The 27,665-nt window shown below is 51.3% G+C and overlaps 1 protein-coding gene across 1 annotated transcript in view; it reads left to right on the forward strand.

Moving 5' to 3' along the window:
* Positions 1–27,665, forward strand: part of BCAS4 (breast carcinoma amplified sequence 4) — a 67,751-nt gene that overhangs the window by 17,014 nt on the left and 23,072 nt on the right. The window contains exons 2-4 of the mRNA XM_038750751.1: positions 2,513–2,584; positions 7,018–7,119; positions 11,553–11,687. Coding sequence (XP_038606679.1) covers positions 2,513–2,584; positions 7,018–7,119; positions 11,553–11,687 — 309 coding nt within the window. The remainder of the gene's footprint in view (positions 1–2,512; positions 2,585–7,017; positions 7,120–11,552; positions 11,688–27,665) is intronic.

A 27,665-nucleotide genomic window follows, 5' to 3' on the forward strand; every position in this document is an offset into this window, starting at 1 on the left:
GTTCAGGAGCCTCCTGATTTACACCATCTTTTCGTCTCACCTATCTGTTGTGTGGGGCTGATTCTCATAGTACAGTAAGCTCCCACTGTTGTGTGTTTATATACCACGTTTTGGGTAGGGCATCAATGGGGAGTTGGGGAACATTCTTCTGACAAGTTGCCTCCACCTGGGCAAGATGCGATGTGGGAAGAATTGGTTGCGTGTGTGGATGCGGTGTTTCTCAAGGTCCAAATACTCTTACGGCAGCTTTCCTTAATGGGAAGGTTCGTCAAAATCGTAACCCCTCTCCTGCGGAGAACTGATTATACCTTGGAGCGCTTTACAGATGGGTCACTCAGCCTCCATTTAGAGTTAAACCAGATGAAAACACTTCCTTCCTCTTTTCTGTTTTTAAACTTTGGACATGAAGCCTGTATGCAGAATCCTGTCCGACAGCATATCGGGGAAGAAGCAGTGTGGCCTACTGAAAAGAGCCCAGGCCTGGGAATCAGAGGACCTGGATTCTAATCCCAGCTCTGCCTCTGGCCTGCTGTATGAACTTGGGCAAGTCACTTAACTTCTCTGAACTTCAATTTCCTCATTTGTAAAATGGGAACTAATACCTGTTCTCCCTCTTAGTTAGACTGTGAGCCCCATGTGGGACAGGGACTGGGTCCAATCTGATTGTATATTTTATCATATCTACCCCAGCTCTTAATACAGTGCTGGGCACTTAGTAGATGCATATTATTATTAATAATATTATTACTGTTAGTTGTGTTTAGCAGTATTTGCAACATTGCATGACATTCCAGAGTTGGTGGTTCATACCGAATAAGCATTTGGTTGGGGAATTGCTTCTTGGTTTTTTCAGTTCTTTTAATTAGCAAAGCCCGCACTCCAATTTTTCTGAGGTCTGGCATCCCCTGAGAAGAATGGGCAGCCTAACTAACCTGACCTCTGATCTGCACAAACTAACATGGGCCCAGAAATCTTATGTGTCATCTCTCAGGTTTTCCTAACTTCCCAAGTTCTTCCTGCCTCCCTCGTCTCCCATGTAGTGGCAGAGCAGAACACTGCCAGGGGGATGTGAGAGGATCTCCTTCCCACCACGTTTTGTACTTCTTTCTCTCCCTCCCATTTCCTCCTTCTTCCCTTCACTCTCCCTCCTTTTATTCTCCACTTTCTTCTCCTCCCTTCCTCCTCTTCCTTCTTCTCCTTTCCCCTCCCTTCCTGTCCCCTTCCCTCTCACAATCGACTGTTTCCCTTCCTTTTCTGAGGAACTCGTAAGTGGAAGACGATTTCGAGAGAAAATTTCTGATTCAGGTTTCTTAACAACAGCCGATTCCCATTTGGCAGCTCAGTTGGTGGTCATTCACTCAGAACAGCCTTGCAAATAGTCTCTGGCCTGCTTGCCCAGGGTGACTCATACTATAGATTTGACTAGTAGAAAACTTACTCACTTTACTGAAAGTACAGCCTTCCCCGAGTGGAAGTTTTACCAAGGGAGGGGGTCAGGCTACTTAAAACCTTTGGAGGGGTGGCGGGGAGGAGGCTGTTACATTTGAGTACAGGGTACTAGCTTGGGAAGGTTTTTAAAGAGCAGAGACAGGAGGCCAGAAGTTGCCCCATGCCGCTGGCTTTCACATAAACACAGCCCGTTCTGGTTTTCCAGATCCAACACACTGAGGGTTTCCTGCAGAGAAACCGAGGACTGCTGATAGTCTCATGTGGGCAGTCCTGCTGTGGTCTCCCTTTGCCACTGACTTGTGGGTTAGCAGAGTAGAAAACAATGAACCGTCCCTCTCCAAAGCCATTTTCAAGGCCTCTGGTTTCTGATAAAGGAACCCAGCATCTTGAGCTCTCCGAAAATGTTTCCCTCCAAGATGAACGTAGTCTTTTTTGCTTGTTGTCATTCCTGCTTGCTTCCATCCTCCATCCTCGCCGTTTTCTCCCCGCCAACCCCCTCCCCCCTTTACTCACTGAAATAACTCCAGCTGTGCCAGGGCTTTCAAAGTTTTAAATTGCACTTTGTGCTATTTATATTCTGGCCCGAAGGATGTTTTTGAGCCGAGTGGCTTATTTCGTCTTTGAAACAAAGGCCGAGTTTGTGAGCACATGGTAACACAACTATGTAAACAGGAGTGTGATGATGGATGCACACTTGAAAGATGGGAGGTGGGTGTGAGTTTTCCTCAGGTAGGGGGTGGCCTTAGGACAGCTCACTGCCCGGCTGGGCAAAATGAGGCTCAGAAATCACTGGCCCAGGAGGACCTGGAGGCATTGTGGAAGGTAAAAGGAAAAAAAAAAATGGTTGCTTCTCTGAGTCACGTTGCCATTTAATTAAAAAAGGCAAAGGGGGTGTTTTCAGGAAAACAGGAAGGCGGTATGTGTGTCTACGTTCCCTCTTTCTCTCCCTCTTTCTGCTTTCATGGGCGAACGTTTTTCCTTCGGTCAGAGCAGCGCGCTCATGGGGCCCGCCGCTCCCCTGCCTTCACCAGCGCTAACCCCTCGGCATTCTTCTTCCTTTCAGGCGAAGGAGGTGGAGACGGCCGTAGAAGAGATGCTAATCAGGCTGGATGAGTTCTGCGGCCTAACCGACGTGGTAGGTGGCTGCTTCTGGCACCGACAAGGCCTCGGCCCCTTCTAGAAGGTTTCCGGGGAGGCCATGTTGTCGGGGATTTAGTAGCCGGGCGGATCGAGGGGGGCAGCAGCCAGCAGTGGAGAGGGGAGGCACACACCCGTGCTGCGCGGGCACACGCACACACAAAAACACCACACAGACACACACACCACACACACACCACACACTGACACACTCCCCTAAGTATTTCCTGAGGCGACGGCCATCTTGCCATCTCTTCCCTCCCCTGAGATGGTCTGATCGCATAGAGGAGCGGAGACAACCACAAGGTGGCACTCCGGTGCACAAATGTGTTACACAATGTACAGTGGGGATGGAATACTATATTTAACTCTCCTCAGGCTCAATGGAGCTCACTGGATAAACATCTCGAAATCCTGCGAGGGCCTCAGCGAGAGCCGTGGCCGGCCGGCCCATTCCGGCCCATGTGGGTTTGGGGCCCGTCCCTCCTTCCGGGTCCATTTCTCCGCTCGGTTCGCCCCCACACCCCGACCAACCTCCACCATCGGGTGCCACCAACCGGCCTGGCCGAGCCCATAAGTAGGTGCCTTGGGGAGAAACGCCCGGTCTAGGCCAAGGCGCCGCTGGTGAGGAGGTTTGGGTCGCGCTTCTCCAAGAACCTACCGCCGACGCCTGGACCGCGTTGCCAGAAAGGGATGGGCCCGCCCAGGGCACGAGGGCTGGGAGTTGAGAGGGAAGTGGTGTGGGGATCTTGGAAACTTTGAGGGCGGGTGCTTTCTGCGAAGCCTCCGAGGTAGACGTTTCTTGAGTCTTAGGGACAGACGGACAACGGACAGGAGGTCACTTGCACGGGAGAACGGAAGCGGGTAGCCTCGGCTTGGAGTCAGGGAGGAGCTGGCCAGCTTGTTGTTTCCCAGGCGAGGGTGTTCTCCGTTGAGGATGGTCCCCCAGGGGCTCTTTGCCGGGCTGGGTAGAGAGATAAACAAGAAGTCAAAGAGACCAACGTTTTTCTGTCGTTCCCACCAAGCGGGCCCTCCGAGAGGGTTTTGCGCAAGTGGTCCCCCCGCGCCGATTCCTCCTCCGGAAGGCAGCGCTGCCCACTGGGTTTGACTGAAGGGAAATCATCTGGGCCCTCAAAGCCTCTTTCCCCTCATCACATCAAGACGATGGTGAGTCTGTCAGGAACATCAGCTCCAACTCTGAAGAACGTGTACTTACCTCTGTGATCATCAATCATCATCATCATCGTCACCGATGTTATTTATTGAGCGCTCACAGTGGGCGGAGCACTGTACTAAGCCCTTGGGAGAATACGACAGAGTTGGTAGACACGTTTCCTGCTCACAATGAGCTCATCCAGCGACAACTCTGCTGCTACTCTGCTAAGCTGATTGGGTCTGCCCGGGCATTTCCAAGCCAATTCCTTTGATCATGTGCTTCCTACCAACCCAAGGAAATGAAGGACTTACTTTGTGCTGAAACGTCCCCTTTCCCATGGAGCCCTGGCGTTGGGTCATGGGGCTCTCGGTGCATGGCCTGGGCTCTTTGTCTTCCACCTGACTCGTGCTGAAGAAGCGATGACTGACAGCCGCATCCCCAGGCAGGAAGATGTGATCCAAGTCGCCCCGATTCTCACTGGAGATCTTTCTTCTCTCCCTTCAGAGTTTGACCTTAGTAGCCTTGGCCTGGGTCTTGAGCCCAATAAACAGTGACATTCCCTGCCCACAACGAGCCCACAGTCTAACAATGAGGTCCCGGCTCTCCTGGCCTCCCTGAAGACCCACATCAGCCCAGTTCTCAACGGGGCAGGTGCTGGCCCAAAGCCTGAGTCACGGCATCTGGAACTCAGTCCCTAAAGACTCATGGGGGTGGTTTTGAAGAAAATGGAGTAATCCTTTTCGTTTGATGTGATGCTTAGTAGAAATGATTCCTGGATTATCAACTAGTGCTCCTGATACACAGCTTTGTGTTTATGCAACTAAAGATAGTACTAGAGTTCCCTGTTTCTGGCTCATCAGAAAATATCCTTCTCCACAAAGGAGCCATCCTTCTCTGTGCCCAATCGAGCCTTGGCTGTGCTCCCTCCAGTTCCTCAGAGCAATAGTAATTGTGGTATTTGTGAAGCGCTTACTATGTACAAAGCATTGCCCTGAGCACTGGGGCAGATGCAGAATAATAATAATAATAATAATGATGGCATTTGTTAAGCGCTTACTATGTGCAAAACACTGTTCTAAGCACTGGGGGGATACAAGGTAATCAGGTTGTCCCACATGGGGCTCACAGTCTTCGTCCCCCATTTTACAGATGCGGTAACTGAGGCACAGAGAAGTTAAGTCACTTGCCCAAAGTCACACAGCTGACAAGTGGCGCAGCCGGGATTAGAACCCATGACCTCTGACTCCCAAGCCCGGAGTCTTTCCACTGAGCCACGTTGCTTCTAGAAGACCACAGGGAAACTCAACTTGAGTTTTATTTGCATAGCGTTTCCTCCTGCCCCGTAGGGCTTGTGGGGCAAGGCTGATTGCCAGTATCTTATACCATTTTATTTCTCTGAAAATCTTAAAAGGAAAAAAAAAATGAGCGAGAATTACTGGGCTTGTTCCTTTGCCGCTCTGACCTTGAACCGATGATAATTTTCCACTGTTTGTGGCACTGACTAATTCTTTCCCTGGTATGGCTGTGCCCGGGACGGGCTTCTCTGTCTCTGGAAGCACTGCCCTGGCCCACGGCCTTGGGGGTTTTCCCCAGCTCACACAGAGTTTGCTGCCGGCTGAGCTTGAAGCATGGAGAGCCAAAGGGGTAAGGGTGTGCACTTTGGTCCCCCAACTCAAGTCTCTTCCCTTTCTCTGTCTCATACTTTCACAAAAATAACTTTCTTTGAAACAACAGCATGACACTGGTTCCCTTTTGATGGTCCCCTCCTACGGCTTGATCTGGTTTCCTGTCAGACATAATGAGCCCAAGAAATCAGCTCATTTCCCCCACGACAGGTGCAGCGAGAGTTGTTCACTTGGTTTTCCATTCGGCCCTTCTCCCTCCTTTCTAGGCTGTCCCCCTACTCCTCCCCCCAACCACCCTTTCTGGGGATAACCCTCTTAAAACCACAAAATCCCCTTACTACAAGCAGCTCCAGGCTCCAGCCCCTGAACTCTCTTCAGTTTGTAGAGCAGCAAAGGGGCTGGGTGGTGGCAATTTGCATTTCCAATCAATCAATCAATTAATCGTATTTGTTGAGCGCTTACTGTGTGCAGAGCACTGTACTAAGCACTTGGGAAGTACAAGTTGGCAACATATAGAGACGGTCCCTACCCAACAGTGGGCTCACAGTCTGGAAGGGGGAGACAGAGAACAAAACCAAACATATTAACAAAATAAAATAAATAGAATAGATATGTACAAGTAAAATAAACATGGGACATCCCCCTTGCTCTCTTCAGCGGCCCCAGGTAGTCTATCTCCCCGACTCCTCCACTAGTTCATAATCTCCCTGGTGTCTGGGACCAGGTCTACCACGTGGCTCAGTGGAAAGAGCCCGGGCTTGGGAGTCAGAGGTCATGGGTTCAAATCCCGGCTCCACCAACTTGTCAGCTGTGTGAGTTTGGGCAAGTCGCTTAACTTCTCTTTGCCTTAGTTACCTCATCTGTAAAATGGGGATTAAGACTGTGAGCCCCCCGTGGCACAACCTGATCACCTTGTAACGTCCCCAGCGCTTAGAACAGTGCTTTGCACATAGTGAGCGCTTAATAAAATGCTATTATATATATATATATATATATATATATATATATATATATATATATATATATATATATATATATACTAAGTGCTTGGGAAAAGTACACTAGAAGTGTGAGCTACTTTCCTGGTCCTCAGTTAGCATCATCATCGTCGTCATCATCAACGGTATTTACTGAGCACTTACTCTGTGCAGAGCACTGTACTAATTGCTTGGGAGAGTACGATATATAAAGAGTTGGCAGACAGGTTCCCTGCCCACAACGAGCTTAGTCCAGAGGGAGAGATGGACATTAATATAAATAAATAATTTATAATATATAAACTCAAGGCAGGAGTTTGAAGCCGTTTGGCTTAGCCCATTCCCAGAGCCTCCTTTTGCGTTTCCTGGCTGTTGGATGGGTAGTGACCTCTGTGCCTCAGTTATCTCATCTGTAAAATGGGGATTAAGATTGCAAGCTCCGTGTGGGTCAGACCCAATTTGCTTTGTGTCTACCCAGTGCTTAGTACAGTGCCTGGCACGTAGTAAGCACTAAACATGTGCATTTAGAAAAAGAACCAGGCTCCCAGGAGACTGTAGGATCATCGTGCTCCAGAGGGACAACAGGATAAGGCTACTGGGAAGGGGAAAAGCAGGGGGGATGAAGGGGTGGGATCCGGTGGTGGATGCTGGAATTGGGTTTTCTTTCACACAGATCCGAAGAGACACTTCGCAGATCCTGGACGAACACATTCCGCTCATTAAGGCCAAAGTGACGGAAATGAATGGCATCTACACCAAAGTGGATAAATTAGAGGTTTGTCATGTTGATATATAAAGGCGTTGGATGAGTAAACGGGGTCTGCAAACCTTAATCGCCGCCTCCCCCCAGCTGCTAATTCCAGGCCGGAGGTCTTTGTGTAACCGTCACAGGACATGGTGATGGGCTAGGGGCTGGATGACTTAGCGGCCCCTCATAGGCCACGGTGAAGGTGTCGGTGGTCCAGGGTGCCGGGCAAAAGTGGATGTGGGGGGATGCGCATCGATGGACACAACCTTTCCTTGCGTAAGTAAGCCCGTAGGAAAAATCAAGGACTTGAGCCTGACGGATCTTCCTTTCAGTTCCTATTCTGTGGTGGCGAGAGGTGAATGTGTAAAACAGGCACCTGTGTAAGTAGGGTATTAAAATTCTTGTCGGCTAGGGCAAGGAATGAATATAATTAAAACATGACATTAGAATAGCTGATTAACTTGAATATCACTTACCGTGTTTGCAGGAGAGGACGAGAAAGCAAAGGTCTGTGGCCTCCTCTCCCAGTTGTCCTCCTCTCCCAACTCCGGGAAAACCCCTTCCTATCTCAGACAGAAAGCCTCGGAGGGATTGCGGATGCGGAGTGGTCCTGATTCAAGGCCTCCTTCTTGTTTGGAATATTCAGACTTCTCCTCCTTAGGGGCAGGGGGAGGATGGAGTCGGGGCAGACTCCTCCGAGAGGCCGGCCGACCGCCAATCCATCACTGGTACTTACTGAGCACTTACTAGGCGCAGAGCACTGTACAAAGTGCTTGGGAAGGTACAGTTCGAGTTGGTAGACTTGATCCTTGCCCTTGAGGAGCTTACAGTCTAGTGGAAAGTGGCCATGGGTTGACTTGCCAGGTTTACGAGGTGTGTGTGGAGGCGGGGATGGGGGGCCCGAAGAAGGGAGGGGACACTCTCGGGCACCGAGGGTAAATTCTGAAATGCAGCCCCCCGCCTCCAGCCTCACTTCCATGCCTCTCATAAAATGCTCCGCGGGACATTAGGCAGGGGCAGATTGCCGCTGGCAGAAGCCCCTGCTGCTCCTCACTGCAATTCGTTCAACATCTGTCGCAAACCTGTTTTGCAGGTGATTTTTCCTGATGCCAGTGGGCGAGGAGGGTACCCTAACCCAAGCTCTCTCCCCTTGCCCAGGACGGCAGGCACTAGTTAGAGAAGCAGTGTGGCTCAGCGGAAAGAGCCCGGGCTTTGGAGTCGGAGGTCATGGGTTCAAATCCCGGCTCCGCCCATTGTCAGCCGTGTGACTTTGGGCAAGTCACTTCACTTCTCTGGGCCTCAGTTACCTCGTCTGTAAAATGGGGATGAAGACTGTGAGCCCCCCGTGGGACAACCTGATCATCTTTTAACCTCCCCAGCGCTTAGAACAGTGCTTTGCACATAGTAAGCGCTTAATAAGTGCCATTATTATTATTATTATTATTATTAGTCAGTCCTTGCCCTTCGCGTCCTCGCACCGAGGCAATGGGCCGTGACATGGAACAGGCACCACGGAAAGCGAAAGATTCAGAACTAGGAGATGAAGCCTCACTTTGTCCTCCTCTGCCCTCCATCTTACCTTGTGTCCTGGGGTCAGTTTGAGGCAGACCCATACAGCACCACACCGTTTCAGAGAAGGAGCATGGTCTAGTGGGTAGAGCACAGCTCTGGAAGTCAGCAGGTCATGGGTTCAAATCCCGACTCTGTCGTTTGTCCATTGTGTGACCTTGGGCAAGTCACTCCACTTCTCTGAGATTGAAACTGTGAGCCCCATGTGGGACAGGGACTGAGTCCGACCCAATTTTTCTTCTAGACTGGGAGCCCCTTGTTGAGTAGGGATTGTCCCTATCTGTTGCTGAATTGTACTTTCCAAGCGTTTAGTACAGTGCTCTGCACAGAGTAAGTGCTCAATAAATATGAATGAATGAATGACTAGTGGATAGACTGCAGAAATGTGAGTTAGGAGACCTACATTCGAATCCTGGCTCCACCAACTTGCCAGCTGTGTGACCTTGGGCAAGTCACTTCACATCTCTGGGCCTCAGTTTCCTTATCTGTAAAATGGAGATTCAGTAGCCGCTCTCCCTTCCTCTTAAGATGGGGAGCCCTGTGTGGGACGGGGACTGTGTCCAATCTGACTATCTTGCATCTAGCCCAGTGCTTAGTGATCAATCTATTCATTCATTCATTCAATCGTATTTATTGAGCACTTACTGTGTGCAGAGCACTGTACTAAGCGCTTGGGAAGTACAAGTTGGCAACATATAGAGACGGTCCCTACCCAACAGTGGGCTCACAGTCTAGAAATCTATTATTCAGTGGTATTTATTGACACATACTGTGTGCAGAGCACTCGTACTGAAGGCTTGGGAAAGTGCGGTACAACAGATTTGGTAGTCTTCAGGACTGTAGATAGCACATAGTAAGCACTAGTAGGCACTGAATCAATCAGTCATATTTATTGAGTGCCCACTGTGTGCCGAGCACTGTACTAAGTGCTTGGGAGTGTTCAATGTAACAGGGTTGGTAGACACATTCGCTGCCCACAGTGAGCCTACAGTCTAGAAGGGCAAATATTGTTAGTGTTAGTATTACTATATAGTATAATATTATTCTATGTTGCCGATTTGTACTTCCCAAGCGCTTAGTACAGTGCTGTGCACACAGTAAGCACTCAATCAATCAATCAATCGTATTTATAAATAAATATGATTGAATGGATTAAATGAATGAATTTCTTTCTGCCTAAATGAAAACACCTTGTCCTGTCCATCCATAGAGCGGGCCTGGCTTGGGTAGATGATTCCTGAAGTGGGTTGGAAACCGAGGGTGTGAACCCAGAGACCAGACCAAGGCCCGTTCTAAGTTGTGGTACTTTCTGTAATAATAATAATCCTTTATTATTATTATTATTATTAATATTATCATCATTGTATGGTACTTAAGTGCTTACTATGTGTCAAGCGCTGTTCTGAGCATTGGGGTAGATATAAGCTAATCAGGTTGGACACAGTGAGCCCACATGGGGCTCACAGTTTCAGTCCCCATTTTACAGGTGAAGAAACTGAGACCCAAAGAAGTGCAGTGACTTGCCTAAGGTCACACAGCAGACAAGGGATGGAGTCGGGATCAGAACCCAGATCCTTCCAACTCCCAGGCCCATGCTCTATCCATTAGAGAAGCAGCATGGCTCAGTGGAAAGAGCCCGGGCTTTGGAGTCAGAGGTCATGGGTTCAAATTCCGGCTCCACCACTTGTCAGCTGGGTGACTTTGGGCAAGTCACTTCACTTCTCTGGGCCTCAGTTCCCTCATCTGTAAAATGGGGATTAAGACTGTGAGCCCCACGTGGGACAACCTGATCACCTTGTATCCCCCCGGCGCTTAGAACAGTGCTTTGTACATAGTAAGCGCTTAACAAATACCATCATTATTATTATTATTAGGCCGTGCTGTGTCCCTAGAGGGCTGGGCCAGCTCCCGGCTGTGGCAGAACCCCCTTTTCTGATTATGGAGCTGGGGAAGGGGGTACAAGCAGATAGTTCACAGCCTTTGGGAGGGCGGCCAGGCCCTGTGGCTATGCAGGTTTCCCTCTCCTCCTGCTGTGGCTATGCCATGAAGCAATTATTGGCATTTCAAAGGCAGCTCAGGCTCTGGAATGATTGCATTCCTCCCTGTTGCCTCACACTACCCACCAGAACTGTATTCATGCGAGAGCAGAAAATTGAAATCGGCTGCAGAAGGAGGATGCACTCGGGCTCTTTGTTCTGAACCCCGTCGTTGGAAGAGAGCCTGCCAGGACCAACCAGAGACTGCTGTTGACGGGGTGGTGTGAGAGTCCGAGTGCCGGATGGTCCCTCCAGCAACAGTTTTGTAAAAGCCGACAACCTCCTCCGCCCCCAGGAAGCCCTCGGCCACTCTGGGGCTGCCGTGGTGCCGTCTGTTTGCGGGCACCGGCGGCTGGTGGTGGTGATGGCGATGCCACCATTTTGAATTTCCCTAATGTCGTTTGGCCAAGAAATTCAAATGGCTTCCTGTCACTGACCTCAGTAAGCTTTGTTGTGGAGGAAAGTGGACCGCCGCCCTCTCTGTAATGTTGAGAGAAACCGAGGCACGGACAGGATCAGGGACTTCCCCAAGGGGACCCAGCGAGCCAGTGTGACCAGGGCTTGGATCCAGGCCTCCGGTCTCCCTTGCCGCCCACCTCCCTGAGGGATCTCCCCACGACCCCTTTTGACCTCTGGGATCCCCGGGAACCAGCCTGGTTTCCAGAACCTCGCTGGGATTCTTGTGGGGCATTACGTGAAAGCAGAACCGCCTGGGGGAGGCTTGTGGTAGTCATTAAAGGTTTTGACGTCTTACTCCGGGTTGGTGGTGCTGGCGGTGGGTCTGTTGTCAGGAATGTATTCAAATCCAAGGCAGATGTGGTTGAGCTGCTCTCGGGGGCCTGCCTCTTTCCACAGGCGTTCGTCAAAATGGTGGGACACCACGTCTCCTTCCTGGAGGCACAAGTGCTTCGAGCCGAGAAGGATCACGGGACATTCCCTCGGGCCGTGCGCAAGTGGCTGCAGTTGGCCAGCTTCCCACCCTTCCGAAATGTGAGTATCCCCGGGGGGGGAGGGATTTGGCCGGGGAAGGAACGAGGAGAAGCGCAGGATTCTGCAAACCCAGAGAGATGCTGACTGGCTTCGGGTCCCCGAATATAGAGGATTGTAGCCTATCTACCCAGCCTGGTCTCCTTTGCCCATTCTCTTGGGATTATTTTGGGAATGCAAAGGAAGACTTTATTTTGGATTAGTAGGGGAGACCAGGACACCCCCTTCATGGAGAGCGTGGAGCTAGGCATTTTGGAGGGATGCTTTAGAATTGTCCTGTGTGTTTGATGGGGCATCATTCACAGGGAGGTTTACTCCTGGTCACAAGCGTGGAGATGAAGCCAATGTGGGACTGAGGGTCCCGTGGCCCCCTCCCCGCACCCCCCTCCAGGATTGCTCCTTGGGCTCATGTAAAATTGTAATTGTTGTATCTGTTAAGCGCTTACTGTATGCCAAACACTATACTAAGCACTGGGGTCCTCCTTGGGGCTCACAGCCCAAGTAGGAGGGAGAGCAGCTATTGAGTCCCCACTTTGCAGACGAGGGAATTGAGGCCCAGATAAGTTAAGCGACTTGTGCTCAATAAATACGATTGAATGAATGAATGAATGAATGACTTGCCTTATGCAACACCGGTTAAGCTCCTGGAGGGGAAATACCAAGATTTCCTCCTATGCATCTTCCCCTGGAAGGAATCATGACACCGAGGGCATGTCTTACAGCAGGTAAGTGACCGATCTGGGCTCCCAGGCCTGTGCTCCTTTCATTAGGCCATGATGCTTGTGGGGTGGTGGAGGTGGGAGGTTTGCTGCCTGGGGCATTCTTTTGGGGCCCCTTTGCCACACGCGATGTAATGATTGCCCCCTCAGTGTCACGGCTCCTTCCGGGGGAATGTGCATAAGAAGAACTCTTGGTCCTTCCCCTCCAGGAGCTTAACAGGTGTTGGTGAGGCAGGTCAGAAACCCACGCATAAGGCAGATGAAGACCCAGGAGTCTAAAGGTCCGTCCTGGGTTAGGGCAGAGCCGGGGCAGGGGACGGGGGCTTTGAGGGTGGGGAGAGAGAAGCTGAAGGGTGAGAGGTAGGCGAGGGGGGCGGGAGGTTACAGTAGCCCTAGGTGGATTGGCCGAAGGTATGGCCAGAGAGAACCAGTCCAGAGGAACGGGGGAAAACAGAGGATGGAGGGCCAACAAGAGGCCTGGAGTGGAAATCCCCAATTAAGAGAGGCCCCCACGGGCTGGCCCTTTTCCCCCGACCCGTCCGCTGAGTGTCAGGAAGCCTGGCGGAATGTGCTCTGATTGATCGAGACTCGTCTGCAGGAATTTCCAATAACCAACCAGTCATTGCTGCATTCTAAAGATCCCTGAAATGCCAATCACAGGAACAAGGTTATGTGCGGACAGAAGCGCGTCAGCGTAGAGTTTATTGGACAGATCTGGACGAATGAAAAGGGTTTCTGGATTAGAGCCTGATAGAGGAACCTGGAAAGGTTTCTGAGAAGGTGGCTTTTTCCTGGAGTTAGGAAAGGGAGGTGGGATTTGGGTTTTCCAAGAGCCGTGGGAGGACCTGGACGTTTTCTGTCGGAGTTCGGATGACTTCCTCATGGGAAATCAAAACCAAACGTATGTTGTAAGGACACAAGGGGCTCATGAGGACAGGGAAGTCCAGTGGCAGCATCAACATTGTCAAATTATTAGGCGAGTAGTAATAATTATAATAATTATAATGATGGCATTTGTTAAGCGCTTACTATGTGTAAAGCAGTGTTCTAAGCAATGGGGGGGATACAAGGTGATTAGGTTGTCCCATGTGGGGCTCACAGTCTTAATCCCCATTTTACAGATGAGGTTGCTAAGGCTCAGAGAAGTGAAGTGACTTGCCCAAGGTCACACAGCAGACATGTGGCGGACTCGGGATTAGAACCCATGACCTCTGACTCCTAAGCCCGGGCTCTTTCCACTGAGCCACGCTGCTTCTCTAATACAGTTTGAGGGCAGATTTCTCACCCTGTTGTGACTTCACGAATGAAGCTTTTACAAAGTTTGGTCTAGAATCAAACAGTGAATGGTATTTATTGAGCGTTTATCATGCTCAGAGCACTGTACCGAGCACTTAGGAGAGTACAACACAATAGCCTTGGTAGTCGTGATCCCCCCCCTCCCCTCAAGGAGCTTACGGGCTAGTTTAGAGTCTTCTCCCAGAAAGTGTGGGTGAGCTTCCTCTGCCTGCCGCGCTCTAAGTTTTCCCCGCGTTGCTCTCCTTCTGGAACATTTTCTGGACAACAGCAATGTCATCGCTACCTCCCAGGTTCAGAGCTGGCCACCGCCTCACTGCATGCCGGATGGACTGAGCCATTTGGCGTGGAGAGAGCGTGGTGGGAGCAGGGAGGCCAGAGGCTGTGGTGATGGTGCCCGAGGTGTTCTGGAGTTTGGAGTCCCTTTGGAAGGGGACAGAGAGGGCCAACTTGAGGGCCACTCAGGACAGCTTTCCCTGCACTCCCTGGACATCAAGATCACCCCCAGCTCCATCCCCGCAGGCTCAGCGGGGTGTGCTGTCAGCAGGAGAGTTTAATAGTTAATAATAATAACGATGGTACTTGGTAAGTGCTCACTTTGTGCCACTCATTCATTCAATCATATTGAGCGCTTACTGTGTGCAGAGCACTGTACTAAGCGCTTGGGAAGTACAAGTTGGCAACATATAGAGATGGTCCCTACGCAACAGCGGGCTCACAGTCTAGAAGGGGGAGACAGAGAACAAAACATATTAACAAAATAAAATAAATAGAGTAAATATGTACAAATAAAATAGAGTAATAAATACATACAAACATATATACATATATACAGGTGCTGTGGGGAGGGGAAGGAGGTGAGGTGGGGAGGATGAAGAGGGAGAGAGGAAGGAGGGGGCTCAGTCTGGGAAGGCCTCCTGGAGGAGGTGAGCTCTCAGTAGGGCCTTGAAGGGAGGAAGAGAGCTAGCTTGGTGGATGTGTGGAGGGATTGGGGGCATTCCAGGCCCCGGGGAGGACGTGGGCCGGGGGTCGACGGCGGGACAGGCGAGAACGAGGCCCGGTGAGGAGATTAGCGGCTGAGGAGCGGAGGGTGCGGGGTGGGCTGGAGAAGGAGAGAAGGGAGGTGGGGTAGGAGGGGGCGAGGGGATGGACAGCCTTGAAGCCCAGGGTGAGGAGTTTCTGCCTGATGGGTAGGTTGATTGGTAGCCACAGGAGATTTTTGAAGAGGGGAGTAACATGCCCAGACCGTTTCTGGACAAAGGCAGTCTGGGCAGCGGCGTGAAGTATGGATTGAAGAGGGGAGAGACAGGAGGATGGGAGATCGGAGAGGAGGCTGATACAGTAATCCAGACGGGATAGGATGAGAGCTTGAATGAGCAGGGTAGCGGTTTGGATGGAGAGGAAAGGGCGGATCTTGGCACTGTTCTAAGTGCTGAGGGTAAATACAGGGTAATCCCCTTTTCCCCCATGGGGCTCACGGTTTTAATTGCCATTTTACAGATGAGGTAACTGAGGCACAGAGAAGTTACATAGCTTGCCCAAGGTCACACAGCAGACAGGTGGTGGATCTGGGAATGGCTTTTGCTGGTCCTGTGGCACAGTGGTCCCACGCCCTCCTCCCCTCTCCCCTCTCTGGCTGGGTGGTCCCCTCTGGGCTCTGTCTGACTAGGGCCGCTCAGGGGATGTGCTAGGCCCAAATGCTCCCGGGCAGAGCCTGGTGTCACTGCCACTGCGCCGCCTGGCAGTGACATTCCCTGCTCCTACCTGCAGTAACTTGTTCCAGGAAGTGCGCTGGGCAGGTGGCTGTTCAGTCACCAAGGCCCATTTAGGGAAGTGGCGTAGTCTTGGTCTGTGCCTGGGGCTCTCTGGCAGCCAGGGTTCCAGAGGGAGTCTCCGAGTTGGGACAGGGTATCAGGGAAGGGGTGCGCATGCGGTGTGTGTGTGTGTGTGTGTGTGTGTGTGTGTGTGTGTGTGTGTATTTGTGTGCACACGCGAGCTCGTATGTGAGCGCTTAATAATAATTATGGTACTGTTAAGCACATAATCTGTGTCAAACACTTGGGTAGATACAAGATAACTGGGAACTCACAGTCTTAATCTCCGTTTTACAGATGAGGTACCTGAGGCACTGAGAAATTAAGTGACTTGCCCAAGGTCACACAGCAGGCATGTGGTGGAGCTGGGATTAGAACCCAGGACCTCTGATTTCCAGGCCAGTGCTCTTTCCACTAGGCCACGTTGCTCTTCATCAAAGGGTGTTGGCCTGCAAGCTCCAAGGCCTAGGATCCAGAACTGTTTCTCAGTGATGTTTTAATTTGTTCAGCCACAGTTTTGGGTGCCCCAAGGTAACCTGAGACAAGTCCGAGAGGCCTCTTGGCCTGAGCTGCCTTGGTATTCATTTAATTAGGGTGTCTATTAAGCCCTTACCGGGTGCCGAGCATTGTACAAAATAATCAGGGGGGTCGCTGTCCCTGTCCCACACTGGGCTCACAATCTACGATGGGGATGGAGGGGAAAGCAGGTTCCTTATCCCCGTTTTATAGATGAGGAGACTGGGCCAGAGAGGTTAAGCGACTTGCCCGAAGTCACACAGCAGACATGTGATGGAGCCAGGGCTAGAACCCAGATCTTCTGACTCTGAATCCCATGCCCTTTCCATTAGGTTGCGCCGCTGCCTCCTGATTATTCATTGTTGATTGCACTTGGGATCTTTCTCCCATTTATAATAATAATAATAATAATGGTATTTGTTAAGCGCTTACTATGTGCAAAGCACTGTTCCAAGCGCTTCAACTTAGCCGCTTGAACTGGACGGTCAAAGAAGAAAAAGTGACTTGTGCGGTCCCATGCCAATCAGCTTCTCTTCTCTTCTCTCCTTTCCCCTTAGTCTATTTTCCTCTCCCTCCGCCCCGCACCTCCCACCATCATCATCTTCCTGATCCCTTCCACCCAAGGGGCCTGGTGCCCAGGGGAGGAGGAAAGCAGAGGACCGCGTGGGTCCCAGGGCTAGCCCAAGGCCAGGCAGAAGCCACGTCCGGGAGGTGGCGGTGAAAACGGAGGCCACGCGATTGGCAGCTCTGGGCTTCAGCCAGAGGATGATGATCTGGGCCTCGGGGGGATCTGGCCTCTTCACCTCCCCTTTCCGCCCCCACGCGTGCCCTGCCGAATTCCATCTTGCTGCCCCCCAGCCGGCTCGCTACCTTTGAAGGCCCCCCTGGCAGGCCCCAGCTGCCTCTGAATCACGTCTGCGTGGTCTGGGCCTAGCCCACACTCTGCTCAGCTCCCCCAGGCCGCACCTCCTCCCCCCCACCCCACCAGAGCAATGGAGTTTGGCGTCTGGCAGCAGCTGCCGCCGCTGCCGCCGCCACCACCACCGCCAGAGCTGTCCCAGCTCCCGTGATCCTCGGAGTCAGGGGGAGGGGACGGGCCCGGGAGCCCTCCCCGAGTGGCTGCATGAAGGGCTGACTAGTTTGCCTAGCTCCTAGCAGCTCCGGCCGGGCCCTGAGCCTTCCTGCCCTGCCCTCCCACAAACCAGTGGAGGCCCATTCGCTCTGGGCTGGGATTAGCTGATGCAGATTTCGCCGCAGCCGTGTTCCCTTTCCTGCAGAGGGTATTAATCCAGTAAGGATATTGGTGACCGGAAACTCCCGAGCGTATGGAGTCTCCGGCCAATTAACAGCCCCACATTAATAATTATTAACTAATTAATAGACTGTGAGCCCATTGTTGGGCAGGGACCGTCTCTATTTGTTGCCAACTTGTACTTCCCAAGCGCTTAGTACAGTGCTCTGCACACAGTAAGCGCTCAATAAATACGATTGAAAGAATGAATGCCCCGCTGCACCCTTCTCCTTCCTCCGGAAGCACTAAGGAGAGGGATCCAGCAACAGGGAGCTTCTGCCTGTCCTCTCGGGTGGTCTTTCCCACCTCTCTCCCGCTCCCCAGCTGCCTCCGCTGCCCAGCGGCCTCTGCTCTGGGGCCTCCCCTCTGCCCCGGGCCAGACATTTGACAGGGTCTTGGCTAACGGTGGTATCCACTACTTAGTCATCGGCCTATTTGTCTTCGTCAAGGCTGAGGTGATTGTGAAGCCAACAGTTGATCCTCCCTGATTTCCCGGGACCTTCCTGCTCCTCCCTTCCCTCTCTTCCCCCTGCCTCCGCTGTCTTCCTGACCTCTACCTGCTGTGAAGGTGGGCGGCTAATAGCCTTACCCGCCCAGGGGACCCGTGGGGCTTTACAGTCAAGTGTTGTCAGAGCCAGCGAGGCAAGCAGGAGTAGCGTGGCTAGTAGATTGTGACTGGGAGCCCCCCCAAGGGACAGCGACCATGTCTAATTCCCACCTGGGTATTCTCTCAGTGATCAATCAATCAATCAATCGTATTTATTGAGCGCTTACTGTGTGCAGAGCACTGTACTAAGCACTTGGGAAGTACAAGTTGGCAACATATAGAGACAGTCCCTACCCAACAGTGGGCTCACAGTCTAAAAGACTGTGATGATGTGATGATGATGATGGCATTTGTTAAGCGCTTACTATGTGCAAAGCACTGTTCTAAGCGCTGGAAAATAATGGCATTTATTAAGCCCTTACTCGGTGCTAAGCACTGGGGAGGTTACAAGGTGATCAGGTTGTCCCACGGGAGGCTCACAGTCTTAATCCCCATTTTACAGCTGAGGTAACTGAGGCACAGAGAAGTGAAGTGACTTGCCCAAAGTCACACAGCTGACAATTGGCGGAGTTGGGGTTTGAACCCATGACCTGTGAGTCCAAAGCCCATGCTCTTTCCACTGAGCCACGCTGGTGCTGAGTACAGTACTTAATAATAATAATAATAATGATGGCATTTGTTAAGCGCTTACTATGTGCAAAGCACTGTTCTAATTGCTGGGGAGGTTACAAGGTGATCAGGTTGTCCCACGGGGGGCTCACAGTTTTAATCCCCATTTTACAGATGAGGTAACTGGGGCCCAGAGAAGTGAAGTGACTTGCCCAAAGTCACACAGCTGACAATTGGCGGAGGGGGTTTGAACCCATGACCTCTGACTCCAAAGCCTGGGCTCTTTCAATTGAGCCACTCTGCTTCTCTATTGGCACCTTGTAAGCACTAAACAAATACTACTATTGTTATTAATAATAATAATAAGCTCATGTGGGCAGGGAGCGTGTATACCAACCCTGTTGTATTGCACTCTCTCATGCACTTAGTCCAGTGCTCTGCACACAGTAAGCACTCAATAGATACCTCTGATGATAATGCTCTTTTCCTTCCTGGCTCACTTGAGAAAACTTTCCCTGGGAAGTCTGGGCGCTTGCAAGGCTCCAGGACACAAAGGCTTGGGCTTAGCCACCCACAGCCTTATGGACAGGGAATGTGTCTGTTTATTGTTGCATCGTATCTTCCAAGTGCTTAGCACAGTGCTCCGCACACAGTAAGCACTTAATAAATACGATTGAATGAATGAATGAACACCCTGGGGTGCTCAGCCGGGAGTTGCCCCCTCAAGAACTGGAGTGGAGCTTCTGGGCTTGGGTTTGGCGGCACCCAGGCAGGGTGAGACAGCGGGCCCACCCATCTGGCCTGCTTGGCTCAGTGGAAAGAGCACGGGCTTTGGCGTCAAAGGTCATGGGTTCAAACCCTGACTCCGGCCAATTGCTGTGTGACTTTGGGCAAGTCACTTCACTTCTCTGTGCCTCAGTTGCCACATCTGTAAAATGGGGATTAAGACTGTGAGCCCCCTGTGGGACAACCTGATCACCTTGTAACCTTCCCAGCGCTTAGAACAGTGCTTTGCACATAGTAAGCACTTAATAAATGCCATCATTATTATTATTATGTATTGGCCACATCGGTCACGAGGGGCTGGTCTCTCCGGCTTCCCGCCGCGTTTGCTCTCCCAGATTCCAGGCGGCCCGCACGCAGGGCACATTAGGGGGGGATCGTCGGGCAGACCCGCAGACGGAGTGAGGGAAAGGAGTTTTGAAGCTCCATCCGACGCCCAGAGACCGGAAGACAAGGAAACAGTGCGCGGGGAAGGCCGGCCCCGAGACTGTCTGCAGAGGGCGGGTGGAGGGGCCGGGGTGCGGGGGAGGTGGGGGTGGTATGCACACATCTGGAAGCCGTTAAGCGGGCCGTGGTGGAATCGGAGAGCGTAAAACGGAGCTGCAGGCATCCTTGCGCGGGTCCCCAGGCCTCGAGGCGGGTGGAAAAGGCAGCCGGAGAGACCTGCTTTGCTTTCGTGGCTTTCTGCTGGGCCTAAAGCTGGTACAAGCTAATAATTGTACCATGAATATGATTGTGAATGCCCAGACGTTGTCCTCTTTGCTTATATGCCCAGGAGCACAGATTGAACCCTGCTAATTTGTTGTAAACCACTGTTTGTCTTCCAGTGAGCCAAAACATCTTGTTCACGAGGTGTCGTTTTGATTAATTCTTCCGATGGTTAGGAGCACGACTGTTTCCAGTGCTGACTCTTTGGCTAATAGCGAAACCACGTTGGGCCAAGCCCTGGCACCCAGATCCCCAAATTGCACAAGCAAATTGTGCGGGGTTGGAGAGGTGGGAGGAGGCCCATGCAGATCCCTCCCTCTGCCAGTATGCACCCTGCTCGCCACTTCGGCCACCCACCTGAGGATTCGCAGACTCGGTTTAAAGACCATTTAGCCACTGGCAGCTCCTCATGGCCTTCAGGAATCCTGTTCTTGGGCAAGTGACTTAACCTCCGTGTGCCTCATCTGTAAAATGGAAGTAAAACACCAGTTCTTCCTCCCTCTTAGACCGTGAGGCCCGTGTCGAGTAGGGACAGTGTCTGATTACCACCCCAGCGCTTAGCACAGTGGTTGGCACCCTGTAAGTCCTTAATAAATGCCGTCATGATGATCGAGCCTGGAATTCTAGACTGTGAGCCCGTCGTTGGGTAGGGACCGTCTCTATATGTTGCCAACTTGTACTTCCCAAGCGCTTCGTACAGTGCTCTGCTCTGATTGAATGAATGAATGAATGAATCATCCAGGAGAGATGGGTCCAAAGTCCTAAAGAGGAGACCGCAGAGTGTATTTGTTTGAGTTGAAAACTTAGTCGATGCGGGGGACGAGGGCCATTCAGGAAGGAATGGGACAGGAGTGTGTGTTGGGGGGGTGGGTCTTCCTCTGTAAAACGTCGCGTCCTGAAACAACCCCCTCAGCCGTCACTCAGAACCACCCTCGCTCCCCATTTTCTCTCCCGCCGGGTGGGCCTGGGCCTCGGTCATGGGGCCTGGGCCTGGGCTCGGGGGAGAGGCCTGCTCAGTTTCCTGAGATCAGAGAGCCACGTGGGCTGTGCTGTAATGGAGGCTGCCGGAAAAAGTGCTTTCCCCGTCTTGTGCCTGTAGGAGTCGTAGAGACCAGCGGCCGCCTCTCCTCCCCAATCCGCCCCCCACCTCCTCCCATCCCCACCCCAGCGCATACGCACACGCGCACACACAGACACATGCGCGCCGCGCGCACACAGGCCGGGCCTGTACCCCCTCCCCCATCCTCATGTACGGAGCTGCTCCCCGAGGCAGATTTCTTGCCTGGTGAAGTATCCAACATGCACAGGCACCTTCCTTCCCCTTTCCTTTCATTGCTCAGAGTTTGCTTAAGTCCTTATCCTGCGAGGCCCGGACTCGCTCTCTCCCCGGGCCCGGGGAACACAGAGAGAGGCAGATTTCCGTGCCTTTACTCAGCATTAATGTTCCCTTTTTTTTTTTCTTCCCCTCTTCCCTCCCTGTGGTAAAAATGCAACATGAGCAGATGGCAAGTATTAACACAAAACGCGGGGCCCCGGGTAGAGTTGGTTTAACCATGTGCTCTCTCCCCCTCTGCTGGGTCTCTTCCCTTCCCCTCCCCCCAGCTTTCAGTGAAGCAGTGTTTACAAGTTAATGAATTTCCACTTGAAATATTTTATGGTATGTGATGAGGTTGAGTGGCAGAGGGCTCCTCGAGGTGCGATTCAGGAATGCTCCGCGGTGCCGAGGCGAGGCCGCCGGATTTTATCTGGGGAGATGGGAGGACGAGAGGGGACTCGGGCTCCCCAGCAACGGGATGCTGGGGGTCCCCACTTCTGCATCGCTCCGAACCCGCTGTCCCTCGGAGGTGGAGCCCCTGCATCCCGTCTTTGGGGTGGGGCGTAAGGAATGCCGCAAGCGAACGCAGTCTTCCTAGCCGCTCCTCGTGGCTCACCGATTTGGGGGGAGCAGCAAGTGGACTGGATCTGGAGATGGGTGCAATTTGATTTCTGGGTCATGGTCCAGGAAGATTTAGAGAAGCATCTTGGCCTAATGGATAGCACACAGGCCTGGGAAGTCAGAAGGATCTGGGTTCTAATCCCAGCTCTGCCACTTGTCCGCTGTGTGACTCTGGGCAAGTCACGTCACGTCTCTGGGCCTCAGTCACCTCATCTGGAAAAGGGGGATTAAGTCTGCGAGCCCCATGGGGGACAAGGACTGTGTCCAACCTGATTATCTTGTATCTACCCCAGTGCTTAGGACAGTGCCTGGCACGTAGTAAGTGCTTAACAAATCCCGGCTCTGCCACATGTCTGCTGTGTGACCTTGGGCAAGTCACTTAACTTCTCTGAGCCTCAGTTACCTCATCTGTAAAATGGGGATTAAGACTGTGAGCCCCATGTGGGACAACTTGATCACCTTGTATCCACCCCCAGCGCTTAGAACAGTGCTCGGCACATAGTAAGCGCTTAACAAATGCCATCATCATTATTATTATTAACAAATAGCATTAAAAAAAATTTAAAAGGGCCAGGGGGAAGGGATAGGGACAGAAATACCATGGAGAGACAGGCCAATTGTGTACATTGGTATTTATTGAGCGCTTACTGTGTGTAGGCCACCGTACTAAGAATTTGGGAGAGTTCAGTAGTTAATAGACATGATCAATCCATCAGTCGTATTTACTGAGTGCTTACTGTGTGTAGAATGCTGTACTAAGAATTTGGGAGAGTTCAGTAGTTAATAGACATGATCAATCCATCAGTCGTATTTACTGAGTGCTTAATGTGTGTAGAACGCTGTAGTAAGAACTTGGGAGAGTTCAGTAGTTAATAGACATGATCAATCCATCAGTCGTATTTACTGAGCGCTTACTGTGTGTAGAACGCTGTACTAAGAATTTGGGAGAGTTCAGTAGTTAATAGACACGATCAATCCATCAGTCGTATTTACTGAGCGCTTACTGTGTGTAGAACGCTGTACTAAGAACTTGGGAGAGTTCAGTAGTTAATAGACATGATCAATCCATCAGTCGTATTTACTGAGCGCTTACTGTGTGTAGAACGCTGTATTAAGAATTTGGGAGAGTTCAGTAGTTAATAGACATGCTCAATCCATCAGTCATATTTACTGAGCGCTTACTGTGTGTAGAACGCTGTACTAAGAACTTGGGAGAGTTCAGTAGTTAATAGACATGATCAATCCATTAGTCGTATTTCCTGAGTGCTTACTGTGTGTAGAATGCTGTACTAAGAACTTGGGAGAGTTCAGTAGTTAATAGACATGATCAATCCATCAGTCGTATTTACTGAGCGCTTACTGTGTGTAGAACGCTGTACTAAGAACTTGGGAGAGTTCAGTAGTTAATAGACATGATCAATCCATCAGTCGTATTTACTGAGCGCTTACTGTGTGTAGAACGCTGTACTAAGAATTTGGGAGAGTTCAGTAGTTAATAGACATGCTCAATCCCTCAGTCGTATTTACTGAGCGCTTACTGTGTGTAGAACGCTGTACTAAGAACTTGGGAGAGTTCAGTAGTTAATAGACACGATCAATCCATCAGTCGTATTTACTGAGCGCTTACTGTGTGTAGAGCACTGAACTAAGCGCTCTGAAAAGTGCAACAGAGTTGGTTGACATGTTCCCTGCCCTTATGGATCTTAGAGCCTTGAGCTGGAGGCAGACAGACATTAAAGTAAATTGTAGATACAGACATAAATGCTGTGGAGCTGAGCCAGTGGTATTTATTGAGTGCTTAATGTAAGCTTGTTGTGGGCAGGGAATGCGTCGACCAACTCTCTCCAAGTGCTTAGTGCAGTGCTCTGCACACAGTAAACGCTCAAAAAATATGACCGATGGATTGATACTGTCCGAGGAGCACCGTACAGTAAAGTAGAAGCAGCATGGCGCAGTGGATAGACCACGCGCCTGGAAATCAGAAGGTCATTAGTTCTAATCCTGGCTCTGCCACATGTCTGCTGTGTGACCTTGGGCAAGTCACTTCACTTCGCCGTGCCTCCGTTATCTCATCTGTAAAATGGGGATGGAGACTGTGAGCCCCACGTGAGACAGAGACCGCGTCCAACCCGATTTGCTTGCATCCACCCCAGCGCTTAGTACAAGTGCTTGGCACATTGTAAGTGCTTAACGAATTCCATTATTATGACTGTTATTATGATTAATAAGTAGACATGCCAGCTAGGAACTTGCAGTCTAGCTGGGGAGAGCATCATTAAAATAAATAACGGGTAGGGGAAGCCACGGAGTTTAAAAATATGAGTGCTCTGAAAGTTCTGTGGTTCTGCGGGGTGCGAGGGAGATGGTGGGTTCCCAGTATTGCTCCGGGCTGTCAGTTTCCAGACTGAATTCTGCGGGCCAATGGGGGCCGGGGCTCCTGCCACAGTTCGAGCTATGTATACGGTCAGGAAAAGAAAATCCGTTACGGTTCCAGAAGTTGTGAGTCATATAAGTCACACTAACGGGATGTAGAGTGGGTATTGGCTCTGAATTGTTGCAAACTCCAGCTCCAGCTCTGCCTGATGAATATTTAACAGGAGTGTGCTCTCCTCCTATGCATGGTATAGGGCCCCATGCAAGTCCTACGGCACCAGCTTGAAGCCTCCAGGATTTTAACCCCTGGGGTGCCACACCTACAGCAGGACGTCTCCTGCTCTCCCCCCACACCACCCCCCCCTGCTAAATTTCCTCCTTTGGCCCAAGGAGGCCTGCGCAGGGGTTCGAAGGGATGGTTTTGTCCCAGGCAGGGGAAGGAGGAGGGATTCCTGGGTCCAGTGTGGGCTGTGGCTGTTATTTCTTCCTTTCGATGCAGCCCCATTGGTTGCCTCCCGCCTCTGCCGGGATCCGTCAGGCCTCCACTTCATGCAATAGTAACTTCCTCTTGGAAAGGCCGGGGCCTTCAACTTTCGGCGGACAAGTCTTTCCTTTGAAGCCAAGCTCCTGCCCTGCCCTGCCCTGAGGAATGTTTCTAAAGCTGCCCAAGAGTTTGCAGAATCCCAGAGTCCTAGCCTCCTCTCCCCCGATGACCCTCCAGAACTTGACAGGCAAAAATGAATTGGATCTAAAGAACTGTATCCCAGAGTCCTAGCCTCCTCTCCCCCCATGACCCTCCAGAACTTGAAAGGCAAAAATGAATTGGATCTAAAGAACTGTATCCCGGAGTCCTAGCCTCCTCTCCCCCGATGACCCTCCAGAACTTGAAAGGCAAAAATGAATTGGATCTAAAGAACTGTATCCCGGAGTCCTAGCCTCCTCTCCCCCGATGACCCTCCAGAACTTGAAAGGCAAAAATGAATTGGATCTAAAGAACTGTAATTCTCATTACCCGGAACAGGTCCCACAAGCCTTATGGGCAACACTGGGGCCCTTTAGATGAATCCAGTGGGGTCTGGAGACTGTATGCTCATTGCGGGCAGGGAATGTGTCTACCAACTCTGTTATACTGCACTTTCCCAAGTGCTTAGTACAGTGCTCTACACACAGTAAGTGCTCAAGAAATACAATTGATTGAGCGGAGAACCCACTGAGAATAGCTTCCACCCACTAAGGGAAATAAAGCATGTCTCATTAAGCAATAAGATCTTCCAGGTGGCATGTCTGTGTGATAATATCACACCTTTCTCCGGGTTTCAGGGCCTGAGGTCAAATAGACCTTAACTATTACCTGAGACGTGTAATAATTAACCCGGGGAGCACCACTGATCGGGAAGGGATACTCTGACTGTAAGTGGAATTGGCTGTTCTGGCCAGTCCAGGTGACGTGGAGAGACAAAAAGGAGTCTCGGACCGGGGCCGGTCTCCGGAAGCTTCGTGGTTCCCGTGCAGTTGTCTTTCCGGCTCACCCCGGTTCAGTTGTGGTTTCCACGTATCAGCCTGGTCTGGGCGTTGGCAGGTGACTGGCCCTGGGGACAACCCACACATAGCCCCCGCGGGAGGAGCCGGGCACCAGAAGCGGAGCGGCACGCAGCGGGCGTGGGCGGACATGGTTGGGTTTGCTCCCGAAGGCAAAGACCATCTTGGCAGGTCGCTTGACGATGCATCTTCTAAGGGTTGAACGACACTTGCCCTGTAGTAATAATAATAATAATAATAATGATATTCATTCATTCTATCGTATTTATTGAGCGCTTACTGTGTGCAGAGCACTGTACTAAGCACTTGGAAAGTATAATTCGGCAACAGACAATTCCTCCCCAACAAGTTAAGTGCTTACTATGTGCCAGGCACTGTACTAAGTGCTGGCGTGGATACAAGCAGATAGGGTTGGACGCAGTCCCTGTCCCACATGAGGCTCACAGTCTTAACCAATCAATCAATCAATCAATCGTATTTATTGAGCACTTACTGTGTGCAGAGCACTGTACTAAGCGCTTGGGAAGTACAAGTTGGCAACATACAGAGATAGTCCCTACCCAACAGTGGGCTCACAGTCTAGAATCCCCATTTTATAGCTGATGTAACTGAGCCACAGAGAAGCGAAGGGACTCTCAAGGTCACACAAGCAGACAAGAAGCAGAACTGGGATTAGAATCCAGGTCCTTCCAACTCTTAGACCCATGTTCTATGCATTATAATAATAATGGCATTTATTAAGCACTTACTATGTGCAAAGCACTGTTCTAAGCACTGGGGAGGTTACAAGTTGATCAGGTTGTCCCACGGGGGGCTCACAGTCTTCATCCCCATTTTCCAGATGAGGCAACTAAGGCCCAGTGAAGTGACTTGCCCAGTGAAGTGACCTGTCCAAAGTCACACAGCTGACAATTGGAGGAGCTGGGATTTGAACCCGTGACCTCTGACTCCAAAGCCCGGGCTCTTTCCACTGAGCCACGCTGCTTCTCTGCATTAGGCCATGCTGCTTCTGTCCTGGTCCCAAAGTTGCAGGTAAAAGTATAGGCATTGAGGGTTTGGCCTGCTCTAGTGTTTCAGGAAGAAACAAGACTGGCGCATCATCAGAAGATATTGTGGGGTGTCAGTTTACCCCCCCTTCCCAGCTCCCCCAGCCCCGCCACCAGTAGCCAGGGCGGAGTCCCTTTCCTCTTCACCCCCTCATCCGGGCTGGGACAGTCTTGTCCCTTTAGAGAAGCAGCGTGGCCCAGTGGATAGAGCCCGGGCTTTGGAGTCAGAGGTCATGGGTTCAAACCCCTTCTCCGCCACTTGTCAGCTGTGTGACTTTGGGCAAATCACTTCACTTCTCTGGGCCTCAGTTCCCTCATCTGGAAAATGGGGATGAAGACTGTTAGCCCCAAGTGGGACAACCTGATCACCTTGCAACCTCCCCACCGCTTAGAACGGTGCTTTGCACATAGTAAGCGCTTAATCAATGCCATTATCATTATTATTCCGGCCCCGGAGTGGGCTGTGGGGCTGCGCAGAGCAGCAGTGTGCCGCTACACGTTGTTGAGCGTCGTTTAAGCAGCAGATCCAGCCTGCAGGAGTCACCATGAACGCCGCTGCAGCCTGATCTGAATGTTTCTTTCCCTCAGCCGCCCATCCCCCACGCTGCTGCAGTGCCAGCTCTCTTGCCTTATTCCCCCTGCCCACCCCGACACTCCTCCCCCTCCTCCTCATCCTCCTCTTTCTCCTCCTTCTCCTCTTCCTCCTCCTCCTCCTCCTCCTTCTTCACATGCTCCTGCTCCCGCACAGACGATTTTTATTCTTCATTCCTTCGCCTTGGCTTGGCCTTGTTCACCGCTCACTTCAGG

This window comes from Tachyglossus aculeatus, chromosome 8 (assembly GCF_015852505.1).
Source record: "Tachyglossus aculeatus isolate mTacAcu1 chromosome 8, mTacAcu1.pri, whole genome shotgun sequence".
Lineage (NCBI taxonomy): Eukaryota > Metazoa > Chordata > Mammalia > Monotremata > Tachyglossidae > Tachyglossus > Tachyglossus aculeatus.